This window comes from Marmota marmota, unplaced genomic scaffold (assembly GCF_001458135.2).
Source record: "Marmota marmota marmota unplaced genomic scaffold, marMar, whole genome shotgun sequence".
Taxonomy (NCBI): domain Eukaryota; kingdom Metazoa; phylum Chordata; class Mammalia; order Rodentia; family Sciuridae; genus Marmota; species Marmota marmota.
This window is the reverse complement of record NW_026000242.1, coordinates 5,905,616-5,916,929: the sequence shown is the minus strand read 5'-3', so window position 1 is coordinate 5,916,929 and position 11,314 is coordinate 5,905,616. Positions and strand designations below refer to the sequence as shown.

At 41.1% G+C, this 11,314-nt stretch overlaps 1 protein-coding gene across 4 annotated transcripts in view; it reads right to left on the bottom strand.

Moving 5' to 3' along the window:
- Window positions 1-11,314, bottom strand: part of Jaml (junction adhesion molecule like) — a 33,239-nt gene that overhangs the window by 8,190 nt on the left and 13,735 nt on the right. For all 4 annotated transcript variants that reach the window (XR_007344577.1, XM_048795907.1, XM_015489809.2 and 1 more), the window contains 3 exons: window positions 9,671-9,896; window positions 5,010-5,122; window positions 2,153-2,387 (listed from right to left, as the gene is read on the bottom strand). Coding sequence is in view for 3 of the 4 variants with exons in the window: in XM_048795907.1 (XP_048651864.1) it covers window positions 2,153-2,387; window positions 5,010-5,122; window positions 9,671-9,896 (574 nt within the window). In the remaining variant the exon portion in view is untranslated. The remainder of the gene's footprint in view (window positions 1-2,152; window positions 2,388-5,009; window positions 5,123-9,670; window positions 9,897-11,314) is intronic.

The following is an 11,314-nucleotide window of genomic DNA, read 5'->3' as shown; positions in this document are numbered from 1 at the left end:
CTCCTCCTTCTTCTTTCCTCCTCCTCCTCCTCCTCTTCCTCCTCCTCTTCTTCTTCTTCTTCTTCTTTTCTTCCTCTTCTTCTTCTTTTTTCTGTAATCAACGGAGGAACTACTGCAAGATTATAAGCCATAGAACAGAATTTCTGATTTGTGATTTAAAAAGACGGCAGTGGCAATGGAGTTTTATTCAGTCATAATAAAGAATGAAATTATGCTATTTTCAGAAATGGATGAAACTTGAGAGCATTATGTAAGGCAAAATAAGCCAAACTCAGAAGGGTCATATGTTTACACAAATGTGTAGATAATGATGAAATTAACAGGTTGGGGAGATGGGCTTGGAAGAGGTACACAAGGGTAGGTGTGGACATGTAGTATTTGAAGGATCTGTGGAAATTTTTGGTGGAGTTGAAATACACACACACACACACACACACACACACCAACCCTCCATACCCCTGGGGTCCTCACCCATGGATTCAATCAACTATACATGACTGGGGGGAAAACTGCATGTGTACTGACATGTACAGACTTTTTTAGTCATTATTCCCTAAATAATACAATATAACAACTATTTACATAGAATTAGGTGTCATAAGTAAGCTGAAGATGAATTGAAGTACACAGGAGTGGGTACATAGGTTATATGCAAATACTACAATATTTTATAAAAGGAACTGGGCATCCACAGATTTTGGTTATCTGTGGGGAGTCCTGGAACCAACTTCCCACAACACCAAGGGACACATATATAAGTGGATTAATTACATCCAACATAGAATGTATACAGAATAGAGCATCCAACACTACATGGGAAAGAAGGCTGAGGAAGGCTAGAGTAAAGATAGCTGAAGCCAGAATGTGGTGCAGCGAGGAGTTAATGGGAGATGAGCCAGGAAGATGCCCAGTGCAGCCCCTTATAAGCTAGTTGGCTATGTTAAGAAAGAACTGTCATTGATTATTGTGATGGTTGCACAAATCAGAATGTATTAGAAACCACTGGGTTTTATACTTTGGGTGAATTGTACAGTATATGAAATATATATCAATAAAGCTGCTTTAAGAAAAATAAAGATACAGGATGAGAGCTAGAATAGGTAAGGACTCAGGTAAGATGAAGAATTAAGCATATTTATCTGCTGAAACCAACAGACAGCAAGAGCCCAAAGATCCCTGGTGTGAGGTTCCTGGGAGGGAGAGGATAACAGAAGCACAGAACAGGATAAGCCCAGGGCAGAAGGGAGCTTCTTCTCCCTCAGGACAGTGGGTAGAGATAAGATCAGGAACAGATACTCATGTGTAGAAAGACTTGGAAGTGAATGAGCCCCCACCATGGCTTGATTTTCTCTGTGAAGAGGTGGTAAGAATTCTGAGAGTGAAGCACATATAGAGATGGTAGTTCTTTAAGAGATGCATCTGTCTTATTTCCCTCTCCGGCTGGGACCTTTGCTATTAATAAGAATCCACAGACTTAAGCCCCCAGCCTGAGGTTCTGGAATGTACCATCCTACCCCCACCTCTCCACCCCCAGTCAACCGCAGTCAGCTCCTGAAGGCCCCAGCAAAGTCCACAGGCCACATCCTGACTGCTAAACGAGTTATGGTTTAACGTTAACCCCTCACTATCAACCTCTCTCAGTCAACACAATTGACTCTTTCTTTTCCTACACACCACTGGCCTGGATGCACATTGTATGCCAGAAAACCCGTCCGTTTTGGGCTTGATACCTTCCTGTTTTCTCTTTGATCCTTGCTATCTCTCACCAGCTCAGGATCATTTTCCCTTCCATAACAGAGCACGCAGTGACTCCCTTTAAGCCAAATAAAAATGGGTTTGGACCTCAATTCCAAGCTGTCTCTGAGCTCTTGAATCTTTGTAGTAGTAGTCTACACTGGCATAGGGTTGGTGGTCTATACATTAGCTCCCTTTTCCTCAGCCCCGCAGCAGTGCCAAAACCAGGGCAAGGGAAGCCAGGCCCTTAAGGAGTCATGGTGAAGGAGGCAGCACTCTCAGGGCGGGGCCGGCCCACAATGAGTACCTAGGAGCAAGCCCCTTCCCTTTTTCAGCCTAGGAACCTTTCTACTCACTCTAGTCCTGGCCCTGCTATCAGCTAAGGTCCCTCAGCCCTCTCCAATCAAATGTTAGATACTTTGAGACTTTTCCGTAGTCACATGCAGCACAAGAGTTTTCCTGAACAGCAGGTTCCCCAGGTGGATACTGCAGTTGTAGATTCCTCCATCAGACTCTTTCACTCTTTGGAGCAAGATGGAACCATCGTTGTGGGAAATGTCTCCCACCAGGTTTACACGGTTCTGGTAGCGACCCTGGTAAGGGAAGTATCTCTCAGGAAACTGGAATTTGAGGTCATAGTGTAAGACGATTTCCTGGAAGGGAAAGGCAAAAGCATGAGCTTTGGAGGACTGGCAGCAAGGGGATGTGGGGAAGCAGGGAGGGAGGACTATCTCAGGCCTCAGAAAGTGTTAGGTAACTCAAGGTTGGGCACACACAGGTGCATGTTAGTGTTATGCAACAAAGCTGTGTGCACACATGTGTGTATATGTGCTAGATAACAGCAATTCAAGTGCACACACGTATCTATGTGCTTATGAAGAGCATCATGAAATCATGCATGCTGTTTCCTCAGAAGAGAAGGATTTTTTTTTTTTTTTTAAAGTGGGAATAGAGGGCTTCTGTTTTTTGCACTTCTCCAGTTTAAAAAAAAAAAAAAGTAAGAGCACATGTTCCTTTTTTTTTTTTTTTTTTCTTAGTACCAGGGATTAAATCCAGGGGAACTTAATCCTTGAGCTACATCCCCAAGCCATTTTATATTTCATTTTGAGACAGGGTCTTGCTAAGTTGCTTAGAGCCTTGCTAAGTTGCTGAGGCTGGCTTTAGAACTTGAAATCCTGTTGCCTCAGCCTCCTGAACCCTGCTGGGATCACAGGCCTGCACCAACACACCCAGCCACATGTTCACTTTTTTGGCATTTCCAGTTGGATTTCCAATAGGTACCTGAAACACATTTAAAACTGAACTCCTAATTGTTCCCCTAAGCCAGTTCCTTCAGTCCATCACACTGGTAAACAGCCATGGCCATGGCTTCTTCCAGAGGCTCAGGCTAAAAATCTCAAGGTCATCCTTAATTTCTTCTCTTTCCTGGAGAATTTGCATCTAACTTCTCAGCAACTCTGATCTCCTCTACCTTCAGGATACATTCTGACCCCAGCCACTTTTCACCTCCTGCTGTCCAAGCCTCCTTTGCATCTCTTATGCAGGTTCCCACAGGACTTTCTTACTGGCCTCTCTGCGTATTCTTCACTACAATCTATTCTCAGCAGATGAGCCTTTAAAAACCTAAGTTACGTCTTTCACTTCTCTGCTCAAAACCTTCCCACGGCCTTTCATTTCTGCTTAAAGTAAAAGGCCCTTCACAAACTGACAGTCCCATTTTCCTCTTGGGTTTCATCTTCTACTTTCTCTTCCTCCATCAGCTCCTTGCTGCTCCTTGAGTCCTGGTTTTAGAGTCTTTCACTGCCACTCCCTATGACTGAGACGCTTCCTCCAGACATACTCGTGGTTCACCCACCCCCACTGCCTTCAGACTACTGCTCAAGTGTCACCCACATAAAATAACCACAAAACTCAGCTTAATGGTTCTCTATAGCTCTAACTATTACTCAATGTATTATATATTTTTCTTTGCCATTTTATTATCTCCCCATTATCTTGATTGCAAGTCCTGCATCAGGACAGGGGCTTTGAGTGTTTATCACACAGTAAATGCTTAAAAAATATTTAAGTGAAGGAGTGTTAGAATTTTTTTTTATAAAGGTATGTAAATTTCTTTAAGCTTTTAAGAAAAGGTATTGGGCATACAGACACAAACACATATGGAGAGATCTGGCCCTTAAACCTCCCATCTCCTTCTGCGGTGAATCATTTGATGGACAACATTTAAATGCATAATAAAGCCAGCCCAGTGCAATGACACACACTTGTAATCCCCACAGCTCAGGAGGCAGAGAAAGGAGGATCTCAAGTTCAAAGCCAGGCTTAGCAACTCAGCAAGAGGCCCTATCTTTAAATAAAATATTAACAAGGGCTAGGGATGTGGCTCAGTGGTTAAACACCCCTGGGGGTTCAATCCCTAGTACAAAAAAAGAAAAAAATGCATGACATGTAATTCCCCCTACTCCATAATGCCATCCTTTCTGACCCACTCAATCAGCATATAGGAATCAAGGGAGTGCAAATTATCTTGCTAGAGGGATGACTACCATATGTTTTAATTTATAAAAGTGAAAGCCTTTATAAACCTTGTACCTTAACTTTTATTAATAATAAGTTACCCAGAATGCCCCTCACACACAGCGTCATCCATAAATATATCACCACATATCATGGTGAAGATCTACTAGTCTAGTGAACTAACTTGCTGTTTATGGCTTTACAGAGTTCCCATGAAATGACCCTCACCCAGCCCCCAGGATCCACCAAATCCCAACACTTGAAAAAAAAAAAAGGAAAATTCCCTCTATCACATAAAGGGAACAATGGAGCACAAACCAAAACTCACAAAACAATCCCAATAAGAATAAGAAAGTAATCAAATTCTTATATTTATTCCATAGCTTTCCTGGCTAGGCAAGAGAAATCATCCCTTTCATTCTCTCATGAACTCTACAAAGAGAAGAAGGAAACCAAGATGCCTTGGCTAAGTCATGTGCAGAATGCTTTACATCTATGTACTCACGCCAGTGTCTTGACAACCTTAAAAGTTAAACATCATCCTCATTATCTTCTTCTCCATTAGTGTCACGTTTCCCACTCGGAAGCCAAAGCTGCCCAGCCAAGCAGCTGAATTAGGAGCTGTTCAACAAGCTCTAAAGCCCAAGCTCTTGTAATGCCATCCACCTCATGCATCTGACAACTGACTGTCCCTCTCCCAGCTCTGTCCTGCCACCAGCCACAGGCTTCTACTACATGGTGATGCTTCCTCCTCCTACCTTGGTATGCTCTCCGGAAGAGAACATCCAGTCTACCTGGGTCAGGCGTTTCTTTTCTGTGCTGTGGAAAATACATCTCATCAGAGCTGAATCACCCACATGGACCGTGACCTCTGGGGATAAAACAGTAAATCAAGTTAGGCTCAAAATATAATCTGTAGAAGTAAAAGAATTTCTAGAGAATGTTAGCCAAAGACTCTCAACAGCAAAAATCACTGTCACCGCCAAACACTGTACATATTCCCTCCATAGATAATCCAGATGATTCCATGAGGTCAAAGTAACAGAGGCCCTTCACTCAAACCAACATGGCATCCCCAAGAGTAAGAAATACCCTCTAACTGCCTATAAATGGCAGGTCTGAGGTTTCTGCTGTCTTCATACTGCAATAAATTCTTTCTGGTGCCCTTTAATTCCTTTCTCTTTCCTTCTTTTCAGAATTCCTCCCATGAATTCTAACTTCACATCAAGTCTGTACTAAAGGATGTACAGAAAATCTTGAAGTCCCACTTTCTGTTCATCAACTTAAGATACCCACATCTCTTTAGCATAAACAGGAAGTGGAAAGTTATAAAACCTTAATTCTTATGTTTAACCCACTGGTTCTCTGAGCTTAAAAAAATGAATCAAGGGTAACTTTATTCAAATTCTTTTATTCTTTTACAAATTGTCTTAGGACTTGCTTAGGACCAGTTCTGGTTTCAGTATAGATCACCGAACTTTTGCAAAGTAGGACAAGACAGTAGACAGTTTTCCCTTGACTCTTCATTCTATTCCAACCCTGCCCTCCCCTACCCCTACCTTCTCCACTTGACCCCTCTCTACTGCTTCTCACTTTCCTACTCCTGGGCTCTTTCTGCTGCCTATTTTTATGAGCAGCTGACCCCACCATATGTTCATTGTGAGTCATTTCAAGAGGTCCCTGAAAAGAAAACAATTGACACATGTTTTTGATTTTTCCAAATGCCCTACACAAATCAATCACAAAGTTGATTACAAATTGATTAAAGGATGATTGGATAAAGAAAATGTGGTATATATACTCAATGGAATATTACTCAGCTTTAAAGAAGAGAGAAATTTATGGCATTTGTCAGTAAATGGATGGAGTTGGAGAATACCATACTAAGTTAAATAAGCCAATCCTCCAAAACCAAAGGCTCAATGTTTTCTCTAATATGTGGATGCTAATTCACAATAAGGTGGGGGTCACTAGAGAAGATTAGCATTACTTCAGATTAGGTAGAGGAAAGAGAAGGGAGGGGAGGGGAGAGGATCTGGGGATAGAAAAGATAGACAATGAAAGACATTATTACTTTAAGTATATATGTGATTTCATGACCAATATAATTCTACAACTTGTACACTCAGAAAAATGAGAAATTATATCCCATCTATGTATGATATATCAAAGCGCATAAATGCATTTTACTGTCATGAATAACTAATTAAAACAAATTAAAAAATTTTTTTAAAAAAAAGAATTGATTAAGGGCATATAGGGAGACACAAGCTTAGGTCTTATCTAGAGAGAGTTCCATTGAGAAAAGCCCATGAGTGCATAGCCCACTTTTCATCTAAACCCTTTCCTTGGGAGAACATGATCATCCTGCCCAGCAGGAGATGTGCACAATGGGAGGAAAGCAAAAGAAAATATTATGAATTCTAAATTCAATAGAGGGAATTATTTTGAAAGCAATGAAAATTGATTCCCAAAAATACCAGTAGGGAAGGTGCCTCCCTCTGATTTCATCAGCACATTAAGAGCTGAACTCTCTTTTTAAATAATATTAACTGAACATTCTAAGTCTTTTTAATGCACCAGGCACATGCTAGACACTTTATACCTAGTCTATCAGTTAGTCATACAGTATTTTGGGGTACGTCTATATCACTTCCCATTTTGCAGAAGAGCAAAGTGAAAGAGCCCAAAGCCACACGGCCAGTAAAGGATAGAACCAGCACTCAAATCCAGGCCCAATAAGTGAAAACAAACTCTATGTTCTTTCACTTACAGACTGTACCATCTCACACAAGTAGAAGGGTGGCTGATTCTAGAAAATTACAGGAAGTTAATATTATTAATTTTTTATTACTTTTAACCTATCAGTATTTAAAATAACTGAAAAAGTAATAGAATCATTAATAAAAATTATAAACTGAATGATTACTTTTCCAGAGAAAATTATAGATGACTATAAAAAGGAGTTTCCACATGGAAAAAGACAACCTCCATAAAACAAGTTCCTACTGGGACACAGGGAAAAATTGTGAGGGGTTGTATATGGTTCCATTCTAACTGGAAGGGAAAGATAAATTCAAGCTGCTTTACCAACTACTGGGGAAATATCTGACTAATGTGGTTCTAGCATGTTTTCATGGCTTCTTCAACTCTTGAGATTGGCTCCTTTTTAAGCTCCCAATGTATCTCTAAGCAGGAAGAGGCACCCATTTTGAAGGCTATGCTTTAGACAAGTGTTTAGGCATTAAATAATAGCACTAAAGAATGAAGACAGAAAAAGGAAGCATAAAGATATCCTTGGGGCCTGATAGGGTGTAATCCCATAGACATAGAGGCTGTAATCCCATAGACTTAGAGGCTGAGTCAGGAGGATTATGAGTTTGCCATCAACCTGGGCAACTTAACGAGACCCTGTCTCAAAATTTAAAAAGTGGGGCTGGGGTTGTAGCTCAGTGGTAGAGAGTTTGCCTGTCACCTGTGAGGCCCTGAGTTCAATCCTCAGCATCACATAAAAATAAATAAATAAAAATAAAAATATTGTATCTATCTACAACTAAAAAAAATTTTTTTTTAATTTTAAAAATGCTGGGGATGAGGGTCAGTGGTAGAGCACTTGCCTAGCAAGGGCAAGGCTCTGGTTTCAATCACCAGTACCACAAAAAAAAAAAAAAATTTTTTTTTAAGAGAAAGACTGAGGAATACTAGCATCTGACCTTCCTCCTTTTCTTGAAGAACCATAGCTTTGGAATTAAGAGAAAAATTTCAATGAGAAAAAGTAGGAAACATGAAGGAGGTGCCAGAGACTACCTTCTATAACTCTTTTTAGAAATCAGACTCAGAGGGATGTTTAAAGAATTTCATCTTTACACAGATGTTTATTGATTGCTTTCTCTGTACCAGGTGCTATGCCCAGAGCTGGTCACAGATGAATAGAAACAGAGAAGCAGGGAAGATACAAATGAACAGGTGTTGTGGGTGTTCTAAATGAGGAAGGAAGGCAGGGTGTTCCAGAGGAGCTCATTGGTGGAGCTGAGTAGCTACGGACCTAAGCCAGCAGCAGAGGGAAACCCAGATCTCCCTCCTTACCTAGATAGCAAGCTTCCCCGAGGCCACAGACTATTCCTTCTACACCACACTTGATAATGAATGCATCTTGTCCTATGACTTTCAAACATTTTTAATTTACATATTTTTGTTTAGAGATCAATACAATAAATTAAATTTTAGAGACATTGAATCTTATTAGTTTGGATATCATTAGTTTATTATAAAAGAGTAAAAAATATTTACATGATGAAAGATTTCAGAATGTTAGTGGAATGGGTAACCACGCATGATGCTGTTCAGTAGTGCTGTATTCTAGTCTACCTTTTTCCCAATAATGTTGCTATCACTAAATAAGAAGGAATCCTTGTCATTTACCACTACTTTGGTGCCTTCATGCTCTTCTGGAGAAGAAATGAAGCTTCAGCTTCCACCCTACTGGTTGACCCTCTCTACCTCTGCTTTAGAGACCAATCCAGCAGCTACTGCTGCTGCTTAAAATACTTGTCCTTGAGACTGTTCTGGAAGCATAATGCCTTCTTTGATTGCAGTCTCAACTGCATTCCTTCCAGCTAATACCTAGTCAGAGAGAAGAAGGAACTTTCTGAATGCCTGTCTTTCCATGACTTGGGCCACCACAGATCACAATCTTACTTTAAAGATGCAGAATTCTTTCTTTAAACAAAATCTGACCTGGCAACTCAATAAACAAAACAGGAAAAGGAAAAGGACTTTGGTTGCAATGGAGGTGGAAGCTGGGGGTCCTACCTGAGTAGGTTTTCTACCAACCCATGCCCCTCATATAGCACCCTCTGTGCTATCAGTTCCTTGGAGCTTAAGGCATCTACAAAGGAACAGTTTAAAAAAACACCAAAACACTGATCTCCTGAAGCCACTTCCTCCATCTATGAATGGGAAAATGAGATGTAAAAAATTTAGAGAAATCTGTTCACTTCTTTTATAACCTTCAGGACACCTAACATAGGTAGCTATAAAATATGGATTGGCATCGAAGTGGCTAACTGATAGATAGGAAGTGTCAAGGAAAAGTGAAAGGAACATGGACTTTGTTGTCAGAAGCATCAGGGCTTAAGTACAGCTTATGTCATTTAATAAATGTGTCCTTAGGCAAGTCACTTAACCTCTCTATGCCTCAGTTACCACATGAAAAATGGAAAAAATAATATACATTTCACGGGACTTTTGTGAGGAAGAATATGTTTAAAGTATAATTATCATGATTTTTATTGAATAAAATAATTATCATTTATTCAAGACTCACTTGGTGGTAACTACTTAGCCAAAGGCTGGCATTTGCTCCATGAAATCAGTACCCTTGCCCCTTGCCCTCAGCCCCATCTAAGCATCCCCATACCTTTGGGCTCCTCTGGTAGCACATGCAGCACCACTTTGCTTTTTAACACCTTGCTCTCGCTTTCAAGGCGGATTTCACAGGTGTAGGTTCCCTGGTCAGCCTCTTGCACATCTTGGAGCAGCAGAGAACCATCTTTTTGTAGGAGGTCTCCCGCCAAAACCACACGGTTCCGGAAGCGCCCCACAGGCACACTGAGGTTGCCATAATAGTATAGCACATATTCATCCTGGAGGGCAACACAGACAGTGTTAGAGAAAATCCAAAGAGGAACCAGACCTAGGAGTCTGTAGTCAAAAGACCCCGTTATGTGGAGGTGGCATAGTTATCATCATCATACATGAATAAAGTGTTCTTTGTAGCTAATCGATGGTAATAATATGCCAGGCAACATCCTAGCTTACACAAGCTCTGTGGCTCATTTTCCACAAAGACAAAGGGAGAAATACAGTGCACACATTTTTATTTCTTACAGCTAAAGGAATCAATGCTACACCCCATCTGAAGATCACTCTGTAGATTCAAACTCACAACTCTTTTTGGCAGTGAAGGGTGCTACCAGGGATTAAACTAAGGGGCACTCAACCACTGAGCCACATCCCCGGTCCTATTTTGTATTTTATCTAGAGACAGGGTCTCAATGAGTTGCTTAGGGCTTTACTGTTGCTGAGGCTGGCTTTGAACTTGCAATCCTTGTGCCTCAGCGTCCCAAGCTGCTCAAACTCACAACTTTTGAAAAACACTTCTCATTTCACCCTGTTTTCTGAAGGCCCCCAGATTACATAGCATTCAACTGTATGATGTAATCCCTCTGGTGTTGTGGGCTGGGGTTCCCAGAATGCTGGCTGCCTTTCCTCTCATTTCTGCCCTCCTCTAACACAAAAGGAGGAGTTATTAGTAAGAAATGGTTACAAGCTAAGAGGGGGAAGCCTGGAAGATCCTTATTTCTATTTACACCATAGCTATAGCCTTCTCATGATAATAAATAGTAATAAAAATTTGAGTGAGAGTAGCATTGCAGGGGTAAAAAAGAATGTGCTCTGAGTTGCAAAAACTATTTCATTTTCAAACATTGGGACTTTATTACTAATAGCAAACTACCTGGGACGTATTTCACAAATGATCCTGACATCCAAGTAGCTCCACAGAATCTCAGATGAAGCTTAATACTGTTTCCTAATACAAAGAGCTCCATGAGAGACCCTCACCCAGCCAGGTGCAGTTGCTAATCCTAGTACTTCAGGCAGCAGTAGAATGCTGAAAGAGTCTGCCCCCACCCCCCACCCACACACATACCCTGTTGAAGTCTGTAAACAAGTCAAAATAACACCTGGCATTTTGCCAGGGGAATGTTAGAGTTCGTAAACAAGTCTGGATGGTACCTGGCAAAATGCCAGAGGGAGTGGTTTGAGAAGTAACAAAAGCGAGCCATTAAGTGTGGAGATTCCTTATTGGTTGACTGATGTATCTAGTTTATGCTAATTAGATAAGCTGTGTGGAATGTATAAATACTGCTCCTGTCCTGCAATAAATGGCTCCTACTCCTGCTGTATCAATCTACACAAGTTCTTCGTCACCCCCCGGTTATTTTGCCCAGCCAGCCGGGCTGCGGCAGATGGTGGCCCGTACGGGGAGCCCCGGGACACT